Here is a 27173-nt window from a genome sequence, read left to right on the forward strand (position 1 = left end):
GTTAAAGGAACAAAATTTGCCTGATCATGTTAAAGCTAAATTGCTAGATGCACCTTTACAGCATGATTCTCTGTTTGACATTAAGGCAGAAGAGGTTTTAAAGAAATTGGAATACCAAGCTAAGTCTATGCAAACTGTTAAAGACTTCTTACAAGTGCAGCCACCAAGATTCAGTAGACACTGGCCTACAAAAACTTGGTCCTTTCCTGTGTCAGACGGAGCTCAAAGGGGCAAATGCATTAGGGTTCCAGATACCAAGCGCAAGATTCATACAGGTCAAAGCAATGGGGCGCTTCCACCTCCAAAAGTGGAGGAGATAAAGCGCAAACCTACAGAAAGCAAGCCCAATGACTTCCCTCTGCCTACACCAAGCACTTATCTTTTGGCAGCACCCATAGGGGAAAATTAGCACTTTTTGCTCAAAATTGGCAGTTAATAACCCAGGACAAGTGGGTACTAAACATCGTATCACAGGGATACAGATTCCATTTCCACACTCTGCCAATGGCAAATGGTTGGCCAGATCTGCCAAAAAAATCAATGGGCAGAGGCACAAAAACAGGTTACGTCCCTCATGGATATGAGGGCCATTCAGACAGTACCAGAACGGGGAAAAGAACAAGGATGTTCTTCATTCCACATTGCTGCAGTCCTAACTATTGGGTAGTCCGAGGGCGCATTAGACGCGCATGACCGACGCCATATCCTCAGTCTTCGCATGGTCCGATGCAGAAGCAAGCAGGTTAAGTTTCTGAAGTCAGAGTTTCAGACCGAATCAAAGTTGGCTAAGTACCCGTTGGGGAATATTTGTTTTTCTTGCCTCAGTATTTAACCGGATGTCAGAAAAAGTGAATAACTGTATTTTGTGGGAAACAGATACCTCATAGGGATTACCATACTTTGTGTATACCTTGTTTAGGGCCTGAGCACGTTGGATGTCTTTTGTGCTAGATTTAACAAACGACTATTAAGAGAAGGTTAGACTGTGCCAGGTTAGTGTTTGGAGCGTTGTAATTATAAAATGCCGCCGATGCTCCTAAAACGCAAAGATAAAGCAGCAAAGCCTAGGGTGGAGGAACAGACAGTCCCAGATGTCGGTTCTTTGGAAGGCTCAGTGGAGCCGGAGGTTTTGCCAGGTGTCTCTTTGGAGTCTCAGGAAGAGACTTTACTGTTACAGGATGTATCCTCTCAGGAAGTAGGCCAGGCTGAGGGGGCTTCTCAGGTGGCTGTTCTTCCCTCTCTTCCTAAGGTGGTTAGAGCCTCTCCTTCAGTTTCCAAGGCTTCTTTGAGGGGCAGGCCAAGTTTAGTTTCTGTGGGGGTTTCTCCTAGTACTTCAGGATCTTTGCCTAAGAAACATATGCTTAAAATGGCAGAGGATTTGATTACTATGATTAGGGTTCTATGCCCCTCCTGATAAGAGGCCTAGGGTGGAACCTGAGTTTGAGAGTTTTGAGCAATGCGGAGGAGTCTTCGGCTGAAGACTTGCAGGAGTACCCTCCTTATTCTGATTCTGATGTGGATGATTCTACTCCTTCTGCTTCTCCTCCTGAGGATTTTTCATTTTCAGAGACTCTGCATTCCATGAGGAGCATTTTAAATGGGAAGGTCAAGATTTCTCTGATTCCAGGAAAAGGCTTAGGGAATTCTTGTTTTACCCCAGCATAGGCCTTTGGCTATACCTCCTGTTTTGAATGTGGTGGAAGATGTGTTTGCAGAGGCTTCCCTGAATCCTGATTCTTTGCCTCCTGCCCCAGTTAAACCGGATAGGTATTATAGGGTGCCTGAAGCTCATATCTTTTTAAGAGTCCTAGGGCAGACCCAGAAACTGTCTCTCAGGGGCCTAAAGGTGTGAAGGCCTCAGTTGTTAAAAATCCTGTCCCTCCTGATAAAGAGGCAAGGGCTTTGGATAGATGGGAAAGAAAGTGTATACTTCTTCCACTTTAGCCATGAGGGCGTTGAATTGTCAGTTTCACATGTTAAAATATCAGAATTATCTTCTTTCACAGTTGAAATCTAAGGTGGATGCTCTGGCTGAAGGTATTGAGTGTAAAGAGTTGCAGGATTTAGTTCATGTGTCTGAACAGGTTGGTAAACATTCTTTGCAGTGTGGTTTTGATGCTGTACAGGCCTCCTCCAGGGTGGCTGCCACTGGTTCTGTTCTTCTAGGCACGCCTGGCTGAGATCAGAATTTAGCTGAGCATGTTAAGACAAGGATTTTGGATGCTCCTTTACAGTCTGATGTGTTGTTTGGTTCGCCTGTGGAAGCAGTTTTGAAGAAAATGGAGGATAAGGCTAAGTCTATGCAAACTGTTAAAGATTTTTTACAGGTGCAGCCTCAAGTTTAGTAGAAATTGGCCTACTAAGGGATGGACTTATCCTGCTTATGATTCCCAGTCTAGGGGTAGGTCTAGACGTGGTAGGGCAGAGCTCAGGGTTCTTTAGGCCTAGGACAGGGAGTTCCCCTGCTCAGACTTCTGGTGAGGGCAGGGGTCAGTCCTTTCGTAAGCAGACCCAATGACCTACCTTTTCAGCTGCCAGTACATTCTCGCCTGGCAGCACCTTTGGGAGGAAGGCTGTCTCTTTTCAAAGAAAATTGGGCTTTAATTACCCAAGACAGATGGGTTCTGGATGTTATTCACCACGGTTACAGGTTTTATTTCCATACCTTGCCTCCTTTCAAAGGCATGCCAGACATTCCTCCTCTTCAAAGGACAGAGGCTCACAAGCAAATTTCTCTGTTGCTCCAAATAGGGGCCAGTTCCTGTGCCGGAAGGGGCCTAGGATTTTATTCTCTGTTCCTAGTACCAAAGAAGGGGAACACGTGGAGACCAATTCTGGATTTATCTATCCTCAACACTTATCTGGACATTCCCAAGTTCAAGATGTTGACGTTACAACAGCTTTTACCTCTGCTGGGCAAAGATCACTGGATGGTAACTTTAGATCTCAAGGAAGCTTACATTCATGTGCCAATCAGACTAAGTTGCAGGAAGTATCTGCTTTCGAGCTGGAAATTCTCATTATCAGTTCTCTGCATTGCCCTTTGGCTTATCTACTAGAGTATTCACAAAGGTTCTGGCTCCAGTGATAGCTTACTTCAGGCTAAAAGGAATCCAAATCTATCCTTACTTGGACGACTGCCTGATTCTGGCTCAAGAAAAAGAAGATCTTCTACAGCATCTGAAATTTGTCATAGCAGTGCTAAGATGCCTAGGGTATTAAAGTCCAGTCTAGTACCCTCTCAAGACATGTGCTTTCTGGGTGTGAGACTGAATACAGCAGCCCAGATGGCCTTTAACCCGGACAAACAAAAGAATCTTTCCAGTTACTTCCATCATCTATCTCTTCAGTCCGGGCTGACTGCAAGGACAGTCCTTCATGGCATCTTGTATTCTGGTGCTTCCCAATGCCAAACTGCATATGAGGAAGCTACAATGGTATCTCAAAAATCTGTGGACACAGCACTGCCAGGATTTGGACACTGTCATTCAAATAATACCTTGCATTCAAAAGGAATTTTTGTGGTGGGCTCAGGAATGTCACCTAAACAAGGGACTCTCTGTGACCCGGCCAGAGGCAAGTCAGATTCTAACGACAGATGCCTCAGATGTTGCTTGGGGAGCTCATCTAAATGGAAAGTGGATACAAGACAAGTGGCCTGCCAGACTACAGCATCTACATATCAACATGAAAGAGATGTTAGCAGTTCAGTTTGCATTAATGGCTTTCAAGGAGTTACTACTTCCAGGGCAGGTGTTGATTCTAACAGACAACACAACTGTCATGTGGTACATCAACAAACAAGGCCGAACACATTCTTACCCATTGTGCAGACAAGCAATGATTTTATGGGAGACTGGCGCCAGTCTGCACCTAACTCTTCAGGCAAGGTTTCTGCCGGGAGCACAGAACTCCTTAGCAGATGTATTAAGCAGACAAATCATGGATCCCCACGAGTGGAAACTGGATCTTCATGTATTTCAAAAATTGACAGTGTCATGGGGAACTCCAGACATAGATCTGTTCGCTTCTCCACTAAACCACCAGCTGCCAAAGTTTTGCACGAAAGGATTTCATCACACAGCTTGGAAAGTGGATGCTCTTTCTTTCAGTTGGAAAAATCTTCGTGTGTGCCTTTCCACCTCTGCCTCTTCTTCCAAAGGTGCTTCTAAAGGTCAGACAAGACAAGCCAAGGATGATTTTAATAGCTCCAGATTGGCCTCGGCAGCACTGGTACCCATTACTAAGGAGTCTGGTAAGGAAGCCTCCATGGCCTTTACCCTTGATTCCACACCTGTTGTCTCAGAGGGACGGTCATCTGCTCAATGTCAAGCTTCACTCTCTACATCTAACAGCCTGGCATATTCTGTTTTGAAAGACGGCAGGTCTCAGCTTCCTCAACAAGTTTTAAATGTGATTATGGAAGCCAGAAGACCTAGTACAAGGAAAGTTAGAAAAATGGAAGAGATTTTTGTTTTGGAGTGCAGCAAACAGTTTGGAGATTACTGAGCCTAATTTGAGTGTGGCTCTTCAATATCTTACTGAGTTACTGGACAAAGGTTTGTCTTTCTCTTCCATTAAGATTCATGCTGCAGCTATTTCAGCTCACTGTGATTGTGACCCACCATTGTTTTCGCATCCTTTGTTCAAGCAATTTCTTAGAGGGGCAAAGAATATAAGACCCGAGCTCCTACTCCTGCTTGGGATCTCAATTTTGTGTTGGAGAAACTTACTCTACAACCTTTCTACTGCTGAATTGAAATACTTGTCATGGAAGACTGCTTTTTTGTTGGCCATTACTTCTGCAAGAAGGGTTTCTGAGTTGCAGGCCCTTATGGCAGTGGAGCCTTTTTGATTTTTCATAAGGATAGGCTAATCCTTCCTTTATGCCTAAGGTGGTTTCTAGTGTGGCTTTAAACCAAACTATTCATTTGCCTACCTTTTATGCAGATCCCCAAAATAAAGGGAAAAGATTTTGCACACTTTAGATGTACACAGGCTATTATTTGAGCAGGACTAAGGATTTTAGGCAGTCTCAGCAGTTGTTTGTTTCTTTTGCTTTGACTTCAAAGGGCAAGCCTGTGTCAAAACAAACTATTTCTAGGTGGATTGGGTGTTGCATTACATTTTGTTATTCCCATCATGGCAAGGAGATTCCAGCTGGGATTAGGCCTCATTCCACTAGGGCTACTGCCACTTCCACAGCATTTCTAAGGGGGTGGCAACTAAGGATATTTTGGAGGCAGCTACTTGGAGTTCAGTTTTACTTCTAAGCATTATCACCCTTCATACTTTCTCAAGCATTATCACCTTCCTCTCTACTCTAAGTCTAGGGCTGGTTTTTTTGCCTATTTTTTTTGGCAGTTGTGTGTCCAGTTCCTTCCTTGATTTGCCAGCCTCCCTCCCCCCCTTTTGGGGATTCTACCCAATAGTTAGGACTGACTGCAGCAATGGAATGAAGAACATAGTACAGTTTTGTACCTACCATAAATGTAGATGTTCGAGGATCCACATTGCTGCAGTCCAATTACCTCCCTCCTTCCTCTGTGTTTAGGGGTGGTAGGTGAGGTTATATTCTGCTAATTGGGTATATATTGTATATATATATATTTTTGGTGCAGGTATTTTGGGAGTTTTTGTTTTGGCCTTATCTTTCAGGGTCTTCTGACATCTGGGGCAAGAAAAGAGTCATGCATTAGTACCTGACTGGACAGTTAGGACTTATTCGGGCCGAAGACAGCCGGACTACCCAATAGTTAGGACTGCAGCAATGTGGATCCTCGAACATCTACATTTATGGTAGGTACAAAACTGTACTTTTTTACTCTACTGTTCTTAGTACCCAGAAAGGACAAGGCCTGGCGGCCAATACTGGATTTATCAATTTTGAACACATACCTGGACATTCCAAAATTCAAAATGCTGACTTTGCAGCAGCTTCTGCCCATGCTGGGCAATAATGCTCGTCTGGTGACTTTAGACCTAAGAGGCATATCTGCATGTCCCAATAAGACAATCAAGCAGAAGATACCTCAGATTCAAGGCTGGCTTAATGCTTTACCAAATCTCTGCACTGCCCTTTGGCATATCTGCTGCGCCCAGGGTCTTTACAAAGTGCCTGGCACCAGTAATTGCATTTTGCAGACAAAGTATACAAATGTATCCTTACTTGGATGACTGTCTCATTCAGAGAACAAGGACATTCTTCTTCGACACCTGGCATATGTGAAAAGGCTTCTAACTTGTCTAGGGTACACAATAAACAAAAAAAAATCACAACTGGTACCCTCTCAAAAGATGACCTTCCTGGGTGCAAGCTTGAGTACAACTGCCCAGATGGCTTACCTCACACCAGACAAGCAAAGGCAACTGACTACTTACTTCAAACGGATGGCAACAAAAACCCAGTCTTCTGCAAGACAAATTCTGCAGGCTCTGGGCTTCTTAGAGTCTTGCATCCTACTGATTCATTATGCAAGACTGCATATGAGGAAACTTCTATGGTACCTAAAAAGTTTATGGAGTCATCATTCTCAGTCTGGAAACCATGATTCCTCTCATTCCCTGCCTGCGACAGGAGTTTCTGTGGTGGGCAAAGGCCTGTCACCAAAACATGGGATGGCCACTCACTCTACCCCCTGCCAGCCAAACCATAACAGACGCATCAGATTATGCCTGGGGGGCTCACATGGCAGAAAGATGCATTCAGGGCATATGGTCACCAAAATAAATGCATCTACATATCAACCAGAAAGAGATGCTAGCTGTTCAAAATGCCCTTACAGCCTTCAAGAACTTACTTCATCCAGGACAGCTACTTATAGACGGACAACACCACAGTCATGTGGTATATAAACAAGCAAGGGGACACACATTCATACCCCCTTTGCAGATTAGCCATGGCACTGTGGGACACAGCTCTGACCTTCCAAATACATTTTCAAGCTCAATTTCTGCCAGGAAAACAAAACACTGGCAGACGACTTAAGCAGAAACCTTATGGATCCCCACGAGTGGAAACTAAATCCACAAGTCTTCAGCATGAGAACACAGAAACGGGGGGGCCCAGACATGGATCTATTTGCCTCTCCTCAAAATTATCAATAGAAAAGATTCTGCACAAGGACTCATCAGACTAGCATGGAAAGTGGACGCCTTATCCTTCAGTTGGAAAAACCTATCCGTTTACGCCTTTCCTCCTCTGCGTCTTCTCCCCAAGGTCCTTCTAAACGTCAGACAAGAGAAACGAAAGATGATACTAAATGCCCCGGACTGGCTTCGCCAGTACTGTTACCCAATCCTAAGGAACTTGTCTCAATACCCAGCTTGGACCTTACCTCAAAGACCTCAACTATTGTCCCAGCAAAGCAATCTGATCCTGCACAATTAACTATAGACACTAAACTTGGCAGCATGGCTGATCATTTAGTAATACAAACACCTATCAGTAAAGCTGTGATGGATGTCATTTTGGAAGCCGGAAGGCCTAGTACTAGAAAATCTTATGCTGACAAATGGAAGAGATTCTGTGCTTGGAATCGAGCACAAGGAACTGATAGAGCAGAACCAAATATTCCTCAGATGTTATAATACTTAACTGAGATGCTTGACAAAGGCCTATCTTTTTCTCATCAATCAAAATCCATTCCTCTGCCATTTCGGCTCATTACAATACAGAGCCACCAATCTTTTCTCATCCTTTACTAAAGCAGCATCTTAGAGGAGCCAAAATTTTAAGGCCTAGAAGATCACCATTTCCTGCATGGGACCTCAGTTATGTGTTGGAGAAAGCTCACACTGTCTCCATTTGAACCAGCTGCTACCACTGAGATCAAGTTCTTATGGAAAACTGCTCTGCTAATAGCAATTACTTCAGCAAGAGTTTGAGCTACAGGCCCTCATGGCTGTAGAGCCTTTTATCATATTTTACCCAGACAGGGTGTCTCTGAGAACAAATCCTACTTTCATGCCTAAGGTGATTTCCAGTGTGGCTCTTAACCAAACAATTCATCTGCCAACTTTTTATCCTAATCCGCAGAACAAAGGGGAAAAAATTCTGCATTCCTTGGACGTACACAGACAGCTAAGATTGTACTAGAGCAGGACTAAAGCTCTAAGAAAGACTGAGCAATTACTAGTGTCATATGCTGCAGGATCAGAAGGAAAGGCCATTTCAAAGCAGACAATTTTAAAGTGGATAAGCCACTGCATCCATTCCTGCTACTTGCATCATGGTAAACCTGTGCCCAAGGGCATTTGGTCTCATTCCAACAGAGCTGCAGCTACTTCAGCAGCCTTTCTCAGAGGAGTACCAACCAAAGACATTTTAGAGGCTGCTACATGGAGTTCTGTTCACCTTTACAAAGTATTATCATTTGCCTCTCTATGTCCAGGGCAGGCTTTGCCACTGCAGTGCTGCAGAGCCTTATAGCCGCACCTAATGCCGTTTAGCTCCAGCCTCCCAACCATAGCTTTGGGATTCTACCCAAATGTAATGACTGCAACAGTGAAACACGAAGAACATAGAACAGTTGTGTACACTTACCATAAATGTCGATGTTCGAGTGTATTCACTGTTGTAGTCCAGGTTACCCCCCCCCCGCCATCCCCCTGTCATTCTGGAGTTTCTTTCCTTCTCTATCTTCTACCACCTATGTGGTGTATTTGCTTGTAGATGAAGGTAAAGTTTATATTGATGGATTTTATATATAGATATATAGATATATATAGAGATATATATACAGAGAGACCAGCAGATTACCCAAATGTAATGACTGCAATAGTGAATACACTCTAACATCTACATTTATGGTAAGTGTACACAACTGTACTTTCTCCCTACCAGCGCTCCTGATGGGAGGCCCGACTGCGCGTTTCTGGACCCAGTCGGAGGTCGCATTTCACTATACCCAGAAGCCTGGCAAAACGCCCAGGACCAATGGGTATTAAAAATAGTTTCCGGAAGATATCACATTCCCTTCCCCCCACCAATCAAAAGAATCCCAGATGTTCCACCCAATCAAAGGGATTCTGCAGCTTCAGAGGTTATAAAGCTGCTAGAAAAAGGAGCCATCCAGCATGTCCCCTCAGACCAGATCGGATTAGGGACTTACTCCAGATTTCTTTTTGGTGCTGAAAAGAACAGGGGACCCGAGGCCCATCTTGGATCTCAGCTTCTTGAACCTCCACGTGAAGAAGTCCCAAGTTCCGAATGGTCATGTTGCAATCTATTCTCCCATTGTTGGGAAAAGTATGGATGTGCTCAATCGACCTCAAAGATGCTTACTACCATATAAAGATGGACAGGGCATCCAGAAGTCATCTACGCTTCTGGCTGGGAGCCAGTCATTTTCGGTTTTGTGCCCTGCCCTTTGGTCTCACCACAGCTCCCAGGGTGGCCACCAAATGTATGGCAGTGGTGACGGCTCACTTGAGACGTCAGGGATTCCAGGTGCTTCCGTACCTGGACGACTGGCTCCTTTCTGCCACCACCAGGCATCTGCTACTACAGAACAGACACACCACTATCAAGTTGTGTCAGCAGTTGGGCATCACTCTAAACTGGGAAGAATCTGCCTTGTTGCCTTCGCAGCGTGTCACCTTTATAGGCGCCGAGTTAGACACCATGCTCATGAGGGCGTTTTTACCACATGAAAGGATTCAGGGTTTGCATCAACATGTATACGCGTTGCTCCCTCAAAAAAAAAAAAAAAAAAAAAAAAAAAAATTGAAGGCAAAGCCGGTTCTAAAATTGTTGGGGACAATGGCTGCAAAAATTATGCTGGTTCCTCTGGCGGGACTACACATGAGGCTCCTTCAGTGGCTACTCTTCGCCCAGTGGTCTCTACAACATCTTCCGCTTTCTCATCTCATGATCACAGACAAGTGCAAGCAAGATCTACGCTGGTGGCTTCACACCAGCAACCTCAGTGCAGGAAAACCCTTCGTCCCATTCCCTCCTGTTGCCACAGTGACCACAGATGCCTCCCCGATGGGGTGGTGGGGGGTATTATCTTGGCAGGACAGTCCAAGGCTCTTGGCAAGAACATGAGATGCATCTGCATATCAGTATCTTGGAGATGAGAGCAGTGCTACTAGCGTTGCAAGCACTTCAGAGCTTTCTTCCTCTCGGGACAATTGCGATCCACTCACAGTATGTCGGTGTGATATCTGAGCAAACTGGGAAGAACCAAGACATACCTCCTTTACAGAGAGGCCATTCGAGTGTGGCAATGGCTTACCAACGTTTTCTTGTAGCAACGCACATTCCGGGGAAGTCCATGTGATTGCCGACAGGTTGAGCAGAGCTATTCTGATGCCTCACGAGTGGTCCCTGAGCAGTCAAGTTGCGGAACAGATTTTCTGCAGATGGGGTCAGCCTTGCTGCGACCTATTTTCCAGTTCCCTCAATACCAAGTGCAGCAGCTACTTCACCCTTATTCCCCCTCGGGGGGGGGGAGTCACCCAGGGACGCTCTAGTTCACGATTGGCCCTGCGGTCTACTTTATGCCTTTCCACCTGTTCCTCTGCTGACAAAGGTTATTCAGAAAGTGCAATCCTTAGGAAGCAGAATGATTCTGATTGCTCCGTACTGGCCTCGTCAAATTTGGTTCCCCTTTCTCCATCCCTCTCATGGGCGCCTCTTGGATTCTGGACCCACAGCCAGATCTTCTGACTCGTATGTCAGGGTAGTTCCATCCCTCTCTTCAGACCCTCCGCTTGACAGCTTGGCTACTCCACTTCCATCACTAGTCAGGCTTCATCATTTTTCTCTGGAAGTGGTTCATATTCTTTCTTCCCATAAGCCTTCGACCAGAAAGATTTATTCATGTAAATGGAAAAGATTCTGCATCTGGGCTCAGGCAAGACAAATTGATCCTTATTACAGCTCCAATTTCTTCAGTTCTGGAATTTCTCTCAATGCCTTTTCTATCAGGGGTCAGCAGCCGCGACCATTAAAGTACAGTTGGCCACTATTTCCACTTTTCACGTCGCTAATGAACCCAGTCTAATGGTGCATAGACTTTATAAGGCATTCTTGAAGGGCACTATGCTGCTTCGACCTCCAGTCTTTGACCCGGTCATGCCTTGGGACCTTAATTTTGTGCTGCAGTGCCTCATCACTTCCCCCTTTGAGCCTGCAGCTACTTGTGAAGTGAAATATTTGACTTGGGAAAACTATCTTTTTGGTAGCCATCACTTCAGCTAGATGTGTCTGAGCTCCAAGCTTTGTCAATCAAACAGCCTTACTTGATTTTTCACAAGGACAGGGTTTCCCTCAGACCAAACCCTTCCTTTTTGCCAAAAGTGGCTTTGGTTAGTAATCTCAACCAATCCATTGAACTGCCCCTATTTTTTCCAGAGTTCTCTAATAGGGCAGAATTTAAATTTCACCAGCTGGATGTTCACAGACAGTTGCGTTTTTATTTGCATAGAACGAAGGATCTTAGAAAATCTGATCAGCTATTTGTCTCATTTTCAGAAAATAAGATTGGGTCTCCTGTTTCCAAAGTGACCTTGTCTAGATGGATCTCTAGTTGTATTTCCTTCATTTATGCCTCATGTGGTAAGGATTTACCATTTAGAGTGAAGGCTCATTCTACCCAATCTAGGTCTACCTCTACAGCATTTCAGGCCAGGATGTCTATGGATCATATTTGTGCTGCGGCTACATGGGCTTCTCCTCACACCTTTATTACTCACTACAATTTGGATTTGGTATCCAGAGGCAGATCTTCCTTTGGTTCCACAGTGCTCAGGAGTATTTTCCATTGAGCCTCCCAGGTTTCAGGTGCTGGGGACGCTGTCCCACTGGTAAGAATGTATGCAAGATTGGACTACATAACATCGACGTTATGTACTCCCCATACCGTTCGATGTATGTAGTCCATCTCTCGTCACATTCTTACTTACCCTCCTGCCTTCCCCCATCCTGGAGGACCTAGAGGTTAGTTCTGGTTTCAATACTCCTTTTATTATTGGAATGTTTTTTCCTTCTGTATGTGTGTGAAGGGTGAGTGATTGAGCTTGCAGCAAACAAGATCTGGGGAAAGGGAGCAGTGCAGCATGGGATACCTCTTAGCCCAGCCAATTGAAAGACTTCGAACTAGAATATGGCCGAGTCGGTGCTGAGATTAGGCTCTGAACCCACTGGTAAGAATGTGAGGCGAGATGGACTACATCGAACATTATGGTGAGTACATAACTTTTTTTTCTTAAATGCCATATGGCACTGACAACTAGGTGCTCTATCTTTAAAGTGCATGCATTTTTCATGGTATGTTTAGTCTCATGAAATTTGTGCTATGGTTTGCCTTAGGATTTGACATCTGCTTTGACCAAAAAGATCACTCTGAAGACTCCCCTGATCTCTTCTCCTATGGATACAGTCACAGAATCGAGTATGGCAGTTGCAATGGCCGTAAGTATTCGTATTATGTTTGTATAGAATATTTCCTATAAGGGAGCAAAAAAGGGGGCATATTGCAGACTATTTTGATGTGAGAATACTAAGCAACACTGGCCAGGTGCAACTGTTGTGCAACTGAGTTGTCTGAGGTCTTGTTTTTCACTTTGTTTATGCTTCCCTTTTCACTACCACCCCACTCTGGCATATGTAATGTCTTTAATAAAACCTTTCATCAACCAGCATGTGTGTAATTGATCCCTAGTACCTTCTATATCTGATAAAGGAGTGTTGTTGGTTTATATACAGTTGTCATTCATCCAGACCAGGGTCAGAATCAGCAGTGTGAATCTCTGGCGAGTAGCATGTTCTTTTCAAACAAAACTGAGCATTGTTTCTTGAACGTGCATGGAGGCCCAGCTTTGGGGTGTTGCAATCAACATAAATGAGTCTGTAGGCTCTTTAGTCTTATACCACCAACCTCTCCATCTTTCTTGAGCTAGTTTGACAGTGCTGCAGTAGGTGCTAGTTGTTTATAAGTTCATGTAGAAAGACATTTTCTGAATGTAAGGATTTTTGTTAAACTAAAGAATTCTCTGTATTTGTAGATCCATCTTTACTTGTAAACTATTGCTGTTGGATTTCTCCACAAATACTTTTCCAAGGATTCTATTTAGTGTTTGTGTGTGTGTGTTTGTACAAAAAACAAAGCAAAAAAAAAAATTATAGCACTGCTACAGATCAAAACGTGTGCTTATATATATTTTTTAACGCAGCAAGTAAATGAATGGTCACAAACTGTGGTTTCACTGCTGTAGCAGCATCTTCCATGTGAATTTATATATGCAGTCATGGATTTTTAATGTTTGCATTTAACTAATCACATTGGTGTTGGGATTATGACTCGGGCTAGTACAGTTTATTGGCTTGGGCATCTGAGCTGGTAGGGAGGATGGGTGTGGCTGTCTTTCTTTGGAGGGGGAGGGGTCATGCCAGTGTGAACAGATTGCTCTAACTCTTTTGGAGACCAGGGCTTGGAAGGTTCAGTATGATGGGCATGTGGCATGGCCAATGAGTTTTTGACTACCTTGGAGCCTAAGAGAGTCATTTACAAGAGTCCATGCCACATTGTCTACTCACCCTGCAGACATAACCATCTGCATGCTGGGAGGATAGGGCTGGAGAATCCCCAGTGAGATTCACATAACTGCTCTCTTTGATCCATCCGCCTTGGCAGAAAGAACTCAACCTGCATGTGGGAAGTCTGTGGCTGTTCACTGTGCAGTGCTGTCTCAGGAAGACCCCTTCCCAGTATGAGTGAAATTGGGGGTTTTGACAGAGTGGGAGCCTACACAGAAGTGAGTGTTAAGGAGCTGGAAGTCTGCAGCAGTGGAGCAAAAAAAGAAGTCTGCATTTTGAGTAGCACTGGCGCATAAAGAGCTATCTCCGGTTGTGTAGCAAAGATAGAAAGGTAAAGAAGACTGTGTCATCAGACACCATTCATAAAGACTGCCAGCAGCAATCTTCTCATCAGCACAGATGACATCAAAGGCAGGTGGAAGGGGTACTTCATCTCCTTTTGAATGAAGAAAATCCCACGGAAGTTTTATTGCACCATACACAGCATGTGATGAGAGGAAGAACCCACTGTGGAAGAATAAAAAAACTACACTAAGGAAAATTAAGTTTGGGAAAGCAGCAAGGCTCCCTGATGAAGTCCCAGATATGATCAAGACATTTGGTGAGTATGGGGAGAAATGGCTTGTCTTCACACTGCAACAAGTACCCTTGTGAAGACTGGTAGAGATGGATGAAGGCTGCCAGCCTAGTCAAATAGAATTTGGTACATAATTCTATTTGTAAATACTGTGAATGTTTAACTTAAAACAATGTGGCAACATTGCCATCTGCTGTAAAGAAAGTTAAGTCAAGCAATTCTTGTTGGTCCTTTGAAATTAGTTATTGCATCACTGCCTTAGATGTTTTACAAGTCGGCTCCAGTCCGGCTGGATGGGGGCTTCCTGCCTATTGTTTTAAGGCTAAAGTTAATGACCAGAATTTACATGTGGAATGTCCTTTATTGCTCTAAGTGTAAAAGAATGTAAATGCAGTTGATGTGTATCCTGGGAACTCCAGGAAGGGTGAAAAAGATGATGCAATGTTTATCAGAACTGGAGTTTCAATTTAAACGGTGAGAACCAGAGATTAAGCATTTTGATTTTGGACATCTAACTCAACACTGCCTATGCTGTCTTAAGTAAGTTATCTTAGAAGTGTGTTTTCTTATAGAAATAGCTAGGACTATAAAGATTAGACTGTTTTTCTGTTATGTCAGAACTGTACTACTGAATTATTTTAAGTTTGTGTGATCTCTGAACTCTTGAATAGCACTGTGGTGTAGTAGTATTGTCTTGTGTTTTTAGTAGTTATTAAATATTTTTAAACCCTTTTCAACTGTGGCTGGTTTATGTAGTGATAATTAAGCTCTGGAGTACATTGCATGCTTGTGTGCGTGTGTGTGCGCGTGTGGCAGCTACTTGGGCAGGGACATGAAGCACTAGTTGGACAGAGAAGGGTACTGGAGGTTAGCTTGCCAGCTAGGCTGAGATCTGAACTCTATAGCTGTGCCAGTGGGGAGTCTTATTGGGGACCCTGGAGATCAGGGGAACAACCAGCCCCAGACTGACTGTGATCTGTGTGCACTTAAGGGAAATTGTACCTTACTGTATGTATTGGTTCTCCTTTCCTCTCATGAGACTCCCTCTCTGGTGTTAGTGGTGAGGATTGAGACTCCTTGATTGCTGGGCAGGGCACGGGTGTCACAACCCTCAAGAGTAAATAGGTATTGTATTGGCAGTGTACAAGAACAGAAGGGAGAGAGGGGGGACATTAATATCTGTGGACAGTGCAGAGTTCTCATACTCCTGTCACACTGCATAAAAGTGCTGGAGATGGTGAATAATGAATGTACAGAGTAATAAAAAGTCAAATGGGAGATTTGTTGCATCCTGTTATGAATCTGAACTGTTCCAACGGACTGTTTGCAGTGAAGCAGGTAGTAGAGAAGTTAGAGATGGGTATTTATACACTTGAAAAGCATATGACATGGTCCAAAATCCCAGAAACATTGGTAGAATTAGTGCAGACTGTGTACAAGGACTCAGTGATTCAGTTATGAATAGTGTTTGAACTCTGTGGGGTTCCCAGTGTGATTAGGTGTGCATCAGGGTTCAGCTGTTAGTTCACTGCCGTCCTTACTGGTGTTGAGCATATGTTGGCAAACAGATCAAAGGAGACTGATAAAGCTGCTTTTAACAGACTATGCAGCACCATAAGCTGACTCTGAACAGGAGCTTTAGTAAATACTAGCTGACTGGAGTGCAATACTGTAGGCACATGGGGTGGAACAGTACAAAGACGACAGTTGTCATGGCATCAAGTGATGCATATTGAAAGTGGGTAATTGGGCTTGAAGGAGGGAAATGGTGGAAAAGGTCCCAGTCTTCAAGTTTATGGGGGGAGTGATTGAGAAGGGGAAGTCTTGAGTGAGGAGGTCAAAGCTGGAATCTGAGGTGCTGCAGCTGCCTAGAACAGTGTCAGGAGTAGTGTGCCAGAAGAATGCCAGAGAAGTTGAACAGTGATGTGCATAAAACAGGGCGGTGACCATGTGATTCTTTGACATTCACTTGGGTAGTGAAGGCAGAGCAAATGAAGCTTCAGGTGAGGGAGATGGTACTGCCTGAGACAGGTAATAGGGCGCACATCCTAGGACAGACTAGTAAATGGGGACATCATTGCAGAAGCTAAAGTAGATTAAGTTCCAAAGAAGGTAAATGAGAACAGATTGATAGTTGGTAGTGTGCAGAAAAGCAGATGATGGCTTGGTGAAAAATAATTTGGCAGGGGGTGAGAGGAAGAAGAAAAGAGTAAATGAGAAACTCCACCCAAGAAATTGCATGAGAGAAGACCTGCAACAGCCAGGTTGGACTGTTGAAGGAAGGCAGATGGCACTGAGTCGAGCAGTGTTGACTTCAACATGTTGTCGAGTACAATGTCAGCAAAAACTGAAGGAGGATGACTCTGGAGTAATGTGATTGGATGAGAGGAATATGGCAATGGTGTCACATCCTCAGTTAGTGGTCACAAAACGTTAGCTTTACTTCTTTGAACTTTTTTTTTTGTAATGTTATAATACAGTGGGCGGCCACGGTGGTGCAGCGGTTAGCATTGTCGCCTCACAGCAAGAGGTTCACTGGTTCGATCCTCGGCTGGGGTGCCTTCTGTGTGGAGTCCGCATGTCCTCTCTGTGGTCGCGTGGGTTTCCTCAGGGTGCTCCGGTTTCCTCCCACATCCCAAAGACATGCTGTAGGTGGATTGGACACTCTAAATTGGCCCTAGGTGTGAGTGTGTCTTCCGTGGAAGGTTGGGCGCCGGGCTGGCAACTCTACACCGTAATACTCTACTGCCAGTCATGAGTGGACAGGTGATCCGCTGTGGTGACCCCTAACCGGGAAAAGCTGAAAGTAGTGTTATAATATAGTAGTCAGTGAAGACTTCATTCCTCAATGATTTGCTACTAAACCATGAATTTTGAAGAACAGACCAAAGGTATGAGGCAGAAATCTGGACATTCTGTATATGCTGCAAGCCTTGGTATCCATACATCCCTAGCACCTTTTCCTCAGGTGCCTGTTGGTGTCTCCATTACTAACCAGAAACCTACTGTAGAGACTTTTAAATTTAGCCACAGCCTCCATTTTAAAATCTGCTTTTTACCTTCTTCCTTCAACCCCTGTGGTTTTTCTTTTATTTTCACCCCTTATCTCTAGGATAGTTTGGGCATATCTTCTATTTCCTCTTGTAAGTGATGCTTTTAAGTCTTACTATGCTAGTAGGTATAAAACTAACTTTAATAACTGTTGAAGCTCCATCTACAGGTTCCACCGTAATAGGCACAAAGCCCTTGTGAGCTGATTACTGCTGTGTATTAGATTATAGATTACCTTTTGTAAGTGTGTTATTAAATCATTAAATTCCCAGCACTCCCAAAATATGTTCAAGTATCTGCTTGTGCTGTCATGAACCTTCAACGCATGCTGGACATATACCTCTCAGCTGTTCAGATTTTTGTCTCATACTTTTGTGGTCCATTCCTCATAAAATTTGTGGTTTTCTGGCGAGTCACGGAGGACTGAAGTCACTAAAGACATTTGAATTTCATACTTCATATGCATAAGAGAATGCATTCGAACAGAAGTTTTTACAAGAGCAATATTTAACATCTGCCCCTATTTTGCCCCACACACACACACACACACATTTTACCCTTTGTTTAGATTTCTTGTGCTGAGAGGTTGAGAGAGAGGATTGGACGCTGAGGAATCTTATGAAATCTTTGCAGGGTTTAAAACTACTTGTGTAGGCATTTCCAAGCAAAGGTCACGAATTGTATGCATTTTATAGCAAAGTGTTGTGCTAGGCTTATTTCCTGGTATTTCCTAGTACGGATAGCAATTGCATCTGGAGGATGAGCTCCATCAATGGAGTCTGAAGCTTGCTGGTTGAGGTCATCTGATTCAGCAAGACTATCTTTTCAGCACTTGATGCAGGCACCCAGCTCTTGAGTTCTCTTGTATAACTCCACTGGAGGCTACCACACTTTTGGATGTAGGCATATCCTTCTGAGAAATGTATCCTGTGGCCATTTGGTCAAGAGGTGCCTCCACATTCCTCACATCCTGGCTCCCAAGATTATATTGGTCAATGATGAGGGTTGGCATCCTTGTTTATCTAGTCTGGGAGTATACCTCTCAACTGTACCAAATTCCTTGGTATTTACTGATTTCTGAGGTCAGAATAATGGGGTGCCATGAATTTAAGTGGCCTCTCTACTTCCCCCTTTTTTTTCTTCGAATTTCTTTTTTTTAGTTGTTGCTGACATTGTTGCATGGGGTGTGCACAATATCAGCTTCGTGAGGGAGACTTGCCAGCCTGTCGGAACTCTGAATAGGGCAGGGGCAGAGCTCAGACTGCTAATGCTTTGTTTACCTTAATGTCTGACCAGTACAAACGTTCACACTGTAAATGTGTCTCGTACAGCAGGCAGCAGCACGGCCACATAGCGAGTAGTGAACTGTATATAAAGATGTTTAAAGTTAAGTTAGTTCATTAAACCTCTGCTGCATTCTGCCATTTAAGTACTGCAAAGATAAAGTAGTAGTAGTGCGTGCATCTGCAGTCTGCTGCAACTCCAGGAATTCCTCCAGCTCCATCTTATCCCAGACCCTGCGTGAGCACGGTCCTGCCAGAGTCCCAGTCCCTGACCCAGGAACATGAAAGGATTTCAGTGCATAGAGGACAGGAAGGAAGGAACAGTCAGGACTCTGGATGAGAGAATTTCTCTCTGGGCAGCAGCAGCTTGACTTCCACCTAGCCCATCTCCAGGTAAGAATAAAATTTAAAAAAAATTGGAAAACTCTCATTTAATAATGTCGCAACAAACAGGCTTGGCACTTATTGAGAGATGCTATTTGGTAAGGGAAGTAGTAACAAGAAGAATTTTATCCTTAATCACTTCTCGCTGTCTTGGACTCCACCTTTTCCTAGATATGATGAGGTTGCAGTGATGTTTTTGTGACTGTCCAGCACTCTACACACAGCGAGCCGGGTGCCGCTGAATGAGCTTAGAATTTCTTAAAGCAAGAAATCTGGACAAAGCAATACATAAGTGGGACAAACAAAGGTCTAAACGTAGGGAGGCAATTTTTAAATACTGCTCTTACAAACTTGAAAAGAAAGTTGATAGAGTAACAGGTTTTGCATTAGCATGAATTTTCTGAAGAGCATGCTGGGACAGAAACTGAAGCCTGGAATTCCTTGCCCCACAGATTGTGCAACTGCTGTTTTACTTAAAAGCCAAAGGCAGACAGGATGCAGTAAAGTCTTTAGTTAGTAAAACTGATAGGCCCAGGTAAGGTGATACATACAGTTCTTCTGTATATTCTCTGTATGTTGTAAACTATGTACTTTGTATTTCTTTGTGAAAGTGTATACCTTCCTTTATATTTAATTGTTCAAGGTACATTACTTAATTTTCATGCATTTCTTTAATAGAGTTCGTGGTCTGCACTCTTGTGGGAGGAGAGGCTGGACTCTGGCCTGAGCTGGGAATTTCTGGTTAAAGGCTTATAGTGCATGCATATCTGAACTGCTTCTTACTGAAATTGGTACGCCTTGTTTGCTGTAGCATAGACTAGATCCAGGTCTGCTGAATCTAGCTTTGTTTGTATAACTTGAACACTAATCCAGGCATTCTTTAAAGTATTCAATTGTATTTATTACTGCTTGGTAGTATCTTAAAGTGTAGCTATCATTCTAAGTCTTTTGGATTAAGCACTTGGACTTCAGACTAGTTTTACATTCGGAAGGTTTGTGGCATGCACTGTGGTGGCAGGACAGGTAGCTTGCATCCTAAGTTGGGAACTGCTGATTGAGAGCTCAGTGTCTGTTCTAAAAGTGTATTGGTTCTGGTTTAAGCACTTGGGCTTCAGGCCAGTTATTTTACATTAAGAAGGTTTGTGGTCTGCACTCTTGTGGGAGGAGAGGCTGGACTCTGCCCTTCTGAGCTGGGAATTTCTGGTTAAAGGTTTATAGTGCCTGCATATTTGAACGGTTTCTTACTGAAATTGGTACACCTTGTTTGCTGTAGCATAGACTAGATCCAGGCCTGCTGAATCCAGCTTTGTTTGTATGCTTGTTTGCTTATTTCCCTGGAATGCTAATTCCACCTAAAACGTGGCTTTTCAGCGCTTCTGTGGATCCCTAATGATATCTGCATTGCTTACTGTACTTATTTCCTTGTTTCACTTGAAAGAAAGTTACTGTTTGTTGTCATTGCATTTGTTACCTGGCACTTGCTCACTAAGCAATTATACAAGTCAGCACTAAAAAAACTAAAAGCACTAGACGCTCACAAACTCCCCTTGAGTACCTTGTTCCCCATTGGCCCTTGTTTTTAATTATAAAGAAATTCCCAATACTATTCTAGCATGTCCAAAGATCAGTTGTCAATCTCTTCTCCGGTCCAGCTGTTAAATCTGGTAATCTTGAGGCAATGTTACAACTGCCTCATGTACACAGACAACCCTCTCCTCCTCCCCCCAACAAATTCCAACACATGTGAGAGATGCAACCATATAGCCAAACTGGAGGCTAAGCTCTCTCAACTCAGTACTGGCATAACCAGTCAGGAGGAGAAAACCACACTCACTACAATTCCAGTCTCACATAGACCTACCACGACAGCAAACCAAACAATCACACAAAAACATTCAGAGGCTCTAAATAAACGTCTGCCTAAGCAGCAGAGACCTCCACCCAAGCAACCGCTACCCCAAAACAAAACACGTGCAACACATAGCTCACAAAGCCAGTGTGCCAAACAGTCACAGCCCTTAAGGCTCAAACACACCTGATACACTTGTAATAGGTGACTCTATAATCAGGCACACTGACGTCCCGCTCACCAGGCTGAACAAGGAGAAGGTCACGGTGAGCAGCCTGTCAGGCGCTAGGATCCGCCACATAACACAGTGACTCAGGTCACTCCAAGGCAAGTACAAATATGACTCTCATTGTCCATGCTGGTGTGAATAACCTGAGATGTACCTCCCTTGACTACATGAAAAGAGACATAGAGGAGCTCTCTGAGCATGTAGCCCAGGCCGGTATGACCCTGACCTTGAGTAGCATCTTACCCTCACCAAGAATGATGCCACAATATGAAGACAAGATGATCAATTTCAACAATTGGCTTAAGTATTGGTGTCATTCAAAGGGGATCCAATGCCGGTCAGCCTGGGATGATATGCTCGACAAGCCACGATGCTTTGCTAAGGACGGCTTTCACCTGTCACCCCTGGGCTTTCGGATATTGGCAAAGGCTGTTGCTACCCCCATAGTGCCTTTTTTAGCCAAGGCTCAAAAGACAAACCCACCTCCATAGGTATCACAAGGGATACGAAACTGAGTAATGCTACTCAACGCCAGAAGTCTAAACCTCAAGATGCACGCACTCGAAACTCTCCTTAGCATGGAGAACATCGATGTCTGTGCAGTAACAGAAACCTGGTTCAGGGCTCCCGGGAGCACCCCAGCACTACCAGGTTATACCTCATACCATGCCTTTCGGCCCCAAAACTTGGACCGAACTACAAAAGGAGGGGGAGTATCAATATTCATCAGATACCCACACCTCCAGGTTGGTGGCACAGCACGAAGCATCAGAGACTATCCATGTGCAACTAACGGTGGGTAAAACTGCCTTCCAGTTTATAGCCTGCTACAGACCACCCTCCCAAACCCAGGAACCCCACTCGGCCTTCCTGAGAACACTGGAAAATATGAAGGTCTCTCCAAACACCATTATATTGGGTGACTTCAACTACCCAAACATAGACTGGGAGCATTACTCTAGCTCCAACACCCTAGCCCAAAGGTTCCTAGAATTCATAAACTTAAATGCTATGGAACAACTTGTTACCACTCCCACAAGAGGGGAAAACATACTGGACCTGATCATCACCAACATGGGGACTCGATGCTCCAGACCAGAAGTGTATCCCTCACTGGTAAGATCAGACCATAAACTAATCCAACTGGATATTCACATACCAACCCCACCCCCTGCCCAGAAAACCACAGTGAAAAACTTCTCTAAAGCAAATTTGACACTCCTCAAAACCGAGGTGGAATCCTTCAAAGCCCCCGGGCCTGTGGAAAATACGGCCCAGACCGCAGAATCCTTTATAAACGCATTCTATGAACACCTTCAGGAATGCATGGATCATGCAATCCCAAATAAAACCAAGACCCAATCCTCCAAAGGCAGACGTCCTGTGTGGTGGACCCCAGCCATAAACAAACTATACAATAGAAGGAGGAAGCTACTACATGATAGAGCAAAATCCCAAAAAGGGAAGGCATCTCTGATTAGTATTAGCAAAAAACTACGGGCACACATAAAATCATCTTAAGGCCAGCTTCGAGAGAAAAATTGCACAGGACACTAAGGATAATCACAAGGCTTTCTTTAGTTATGTTAGGAACCTGGGTGGGAATTCCCAGATATGCTCAGAATTAGTCCAAAATGACAAAAAATACACCGAACCCACAGACATTGCCAACATCCTAGCTGACAGGTTCAGCGCAAACTTCTCCCCCACCCCCCACCAAAAGGGCAAATATCTATCCCAGCAGAGTGCTGCCCCCCTGACATCTCAGATGCTCATGTAAGAGCCGCCCTCTCCAAAGCAAAAAACACAGCATCAATGGGACCAGACTGTGTCTTGGGCTGTGTCCTACATGAACTCCAAGAAGAGCTAAACCCAAACATAAAACTACTGTTCAATGTCCGCCTTACTACAGGATATGTACCCAAAGAGTGGTGTACAGCAACACTGGTCCCTCTCCACAAAGGTGGTGCCTCAACGGACCCTGGAAACTATCGCCCCATAAGCCTGACTAGCTTGGTCTGCAAAGCTATGGAAAGGATCATCATGGACCTCGTAAATAAAGATGTTGGGGACCTACAGACACTGGATCCTACCCAGTTCGGCTTTAAGGGCAGATCCTGCCTCTTAAACCTGGTAGACTTCTTTGAAACAGTCACCAAGGCCATTGACAAAGGGAAGGTGGTTCACACAGCCTACCTGGACCTCTCAAAAGCCTTCGATACAATACCCCACTCGGGCATTATAGATGAGCTCACCGGCTTAAATGTAAACACCTATATCACTAGATGGGTTGCAAACTGGCTCAAGGACAGAACCCACATGGTTAGAATTGCTGGAGCCATTCAGACTCCAAACCAGTTACAAGTGGCGTCCTACAAGGCTCAGTCCTGGGACCTCTCTATTTCGGTATATATTTCTCGGAGGTACAGGCCAACACGGAAGGACTGTGGCTGACCAAGTTTGCAGATGACTGCAAACTGGGCGCCATAATCGACTCTCCAGCCGACAAGCATCCTCCAAAAGGGCCTCATAGAAACTAACTGGTGCCAGAGCCATGGCCTCAAGCTAAACGCCAAAAAGTGTATAGTCATCCCCTTTGGCAAAAACAAAGTGCCCACAAATTACCACATAGGTGGTAATCCATTAAGTACAGAAGAAGTAATTGGGGACCCAAGTTGATAGCAATCTCTCATTTGACAACCACGTGGCCAAAGTGGTTAGAAAAACATTTTATATAGCCCACCTAATCATGAAGGGATTCACATCTAGATCAGGGGAGGTCATCGTGCCTCTTTACTCATCCCTCATCAGGCCCATAATAGAGTACAATGCCCCTTTTGGGATGTACCTTACCAAACACCTGCAGCAACTGGAAAGACCCCAAAAGTACCTCACAAAGAGGATCAAAGGGCTCAAACAGATGCCATATGCTGCCCGGTTAAAGAAACTCCTGCTCTACTCCAGTGGCATACCGCCTGCTCAGAGGCGATCTGTGCCTAACGTATAAAGCCATGTCCAACCCGGAATTAAGGGACATGCTGCACCTCAAAAAATCCAAATCCCATCGAGCTACGCGCTTGAGAGACTTGAACCTCAGCACTGAAATAAATAGGACATGCTGGAGGGGACAGATTCATAACCCAGAGGCTCCCTTCACTCTGGAATAAAATCCCAGTCCAGGTTAGGCAGAGTCCCTCATTGACTCTCTTCAAGAGGAATCTTGATTAGTGGATGGGAGATCGTAGGTTTACCTCGGGTATCACTTCTGTGTCACTGTTAGACAGAGGCACAGTATACTAACCTCGGAAAAAGGGCATAGCAAAATTAATTTAAAATGGGTGGCGAAAGCCAAACATACTCTGACTAGGCTTATAAATGCCCTTGGGCAGATAGCCTAGTATGAACCTATAAATAAACTGACACAAGCATTGAAATCCAATTAGTATAAAGGTCTATATGTAGACCTGATGACTCATTAACTGCTGACATTCATCGTTTGGAGTGTGACTGCTTAAAACTATTCCTACCATATAAATATTTAATACTTGGCTTATTTTAAAGGAAAACAGCAATTCAGTTCTTGGTGTGCAGACGGGTCCGGTTGGTGACCTCACTGCACTGTGAGGGCATGAGTGAGTCGAGATTTGTCATTAATACTTTTGCGTGCCTGTTTGTGTGTACGTGCCTGTTTGTGTGTGCGTGCCTGTGTGTGCCTGTGTTCTTCGTGTTTCATTGTTGCAGTCATCACATTTGGGTTATCTGCTTGCAGTAACCCTCAGTCGGCCTGATTATCAAAGTCTTGGGTCCTGCATCTGTTGCCGTCTCATTTTCCATGACATCAGGTAGTCCGGTATAAAGCATGCAGCCGACACCATTACATCAATTTTTTTAGCCATGCGCTGCCCGAAGTAGAAGCAGTTCACAAGTGCTGGTCGGCCGACTCCTGAAACTTTTGTTTTCGAGTTTCAGATCTGACGTCTTCAACTAAGCTAAGTACCCCATTGGGGAACCTTTTTCTTGCTCTAAACCCATGTCAGTAAAAGTTAATAATTGTATTTCTTGTGGAAAGCAAATGCCTCCTAAAGATTTTCATTCGTACTGCATTCCTTGCTTAGGCCCAGACCACGACGTACCTCGCTGTTGGTTTTGTGTCTTATTCAAATCTCGTATATTCTTTTGGTACTCTGTTCAGTTGTCTAGAAATGGCTTCGGTAAGCCACCCGACTACCAACTTTCAGAAAAAAACGCAAAGTTAGACAGATCGTATAGGTCCAAAGCTGCAAACGACACTTCTAAACTAGTCGCCAGTACTCAGTGAAGCACTTTCGCAGCTCCTGATACCCGCTACTTCAGATTTGCAGGCCTCTACTGAGACCCATTCGGAGTCTGGTATGCCGCGAGATGCTTCTTCGACCCTGCAGATGTCTCAGCCTTGGATGGGTTCAGAGCTGCTGTGCAGGCACCGGCTTTTGAGGGTGCATTCAGGCCTACTGACGTGCATATTAAACAGACGCCATCTTTTTCTTCAAGGCCTAAAACTCGATCCATGCCTAGAAAACCCACGCCCAGACCGCATGGTCAGGCCCCTATGCCTAAAAAACAAATAAGAATGGCCGAGGACCTTATTACTCTAATCAGGGGAAGCCACCCTTCCCCCTCTGAGACCTAGGACTGATTTTCCTTCTGATTCTTCTCATCAGGATTCTGACATTTCTGTTTTCTCTGATGACCAGGATTTGTCCTTATCTACCTATGAGGATTCTGATACAGAAGACTCCATTCCCTCTGCTTCCCTTCCAGAGGATTTCTCTTTTGGTGAAACCTTGCATACTCTTAGGAGCATGTTCACTGGGAAAGCCAGGATTACTCTGACTCCAAAAAGAGGCTTAGGGAATTCTTACTCCTGCCTCAACACAGGCCTTTAGCTATCCCTCCTGTACTGGACATTGTAGATGATGCCTTCTCTGAATCTAGCCTGGCTCCTAACACTTTACCTCCTGCTCCCAGAAAACCTGATCGTTATTACAGGGTACCTGACTCTCAAGTTCCTCTTTAAAAATCCTACTGTGGATCCTGAGACCATTTCACATGGACCCAAAGGCATTAAGGCTACTACTGCCAAAAATCCTACCCCCTCCGATAGAGATTCCAGGGTGCTGGATAGATGGGGTAAGAAGGCATACACTTCTGCAACTTTGGCCATTAGGGCCTTAAACTGCTAGTATCAGCAGCATATTATTGGATTGCTTAAACAGAAAATGATGATTCCTGCTTGTTGCTGCAAATAAAGATTTACAGGATTTAATGTTTTCTGCTGAACAAGTCGGAAAACCTACTGTGTTCAATGTGGTTTTGATTCATTAGAGGCATCTTGCAGGACTCCTGTCACTGGGTCTGTACTTAAAAGGCATGCTTGGCTTAAGGAGCAATCTTTGCCAGATCACGTTAAAGCTAAATTACTGGATGATCCCTTAAACCAAGACCGCCTGTTTGGCAACAAAAACGGTTGGCCAGACCTACCCCCTCAATCAGTGGGCAGAGGCTCAACAGCAAGTTCTCTCTCTTAAGCATCAGGGCTATTCAACCTGTCCCAGAAGAAGAATGGGGGCAAGGTTTTTATTCTACATTTCCTGGTACCCAGAAAAGACGATTCCTGGCATCCTATCCTGGACCTGTCTATCCTAAAAACATTTTTGGTAATCCCAAAATTCAAGAAGCTAACTCTTAATCAGCTGCTTCTCATGCTAGGCAAAGATGCCTGGTTGGTAACACTGGATTTAAAAGAAGCCTACCTGCACATCCCAATAAGGGAATCTTGCATAAGATACCTACGCTTCAGAGTAGGCTACATGCAGTACCAGGTCTTTGCACTGCCCTTTGGCTTATCTACTGCACCCAGGGTATTCACAAAGTGCCTAGCTCCAGTCATTGCATTTTGCAGGCAAAGAAATATTCAAATATACCCATACATGGACCATTGTCTAATTCAGGCAGAAAGCCAGGATATACTATTAAATCATATGGCATTTGTAAAGAAATTGCTAACTTCTCTGGGGTACACCATAAATGAAAAGAAATTGCATATTGTACCCTGCCAACAAGTTGTATTCCTGGGAGCATGCTTGAATACAACTTCTCAGATGGTCTACCTCATGCCAGAGAAACAAGTTCATTTGACAGCCTACTTCAAACTACTGGCCCCAAAGACCCATCTATCTGCAAGGAAAGTACTGCAAGCCCTGGGGTTCATGGTC

General features: G+C 44.3%; 1 protein-coding gene across 1 annotated transcript in view; it reads left to right on the forward strand.

Moving 5' to 3' along the window:
• LOC122815846 (inosine-5'-monophosphate dehydrogenase 1b) overlaps positions 1–27173 on the forward strand; it is a gene marked incomplete in the record, with an annotated part of 1150443 nt that overhangs the window by 227598 nt on the left and 895672 nt on the right. Inside the window, 1 exon segment of the mRNA XM_044088659.1 lies at positions 12320–12421. Coding sequence (XP_043944594.1) covers positions 12320–12421 — 102 coding nt within the window.

The sequence above is a fragment of the Protopterus annectens genome, chromosome 11.part0, assembly GCF_019279795.1.
Source record: "Protopterus annectens isolate FY-2018-M chromosome 11.part0, PAN1.0, whole genome shotgun sequence".
In the NCBI taxonomy this organism is placed as follows: domain Eukaryota; kingdom Metazoa; phylum Chordata; order Ceratodontiformes; family Protopteridae; genus Protopterus; species Protopterus annectens.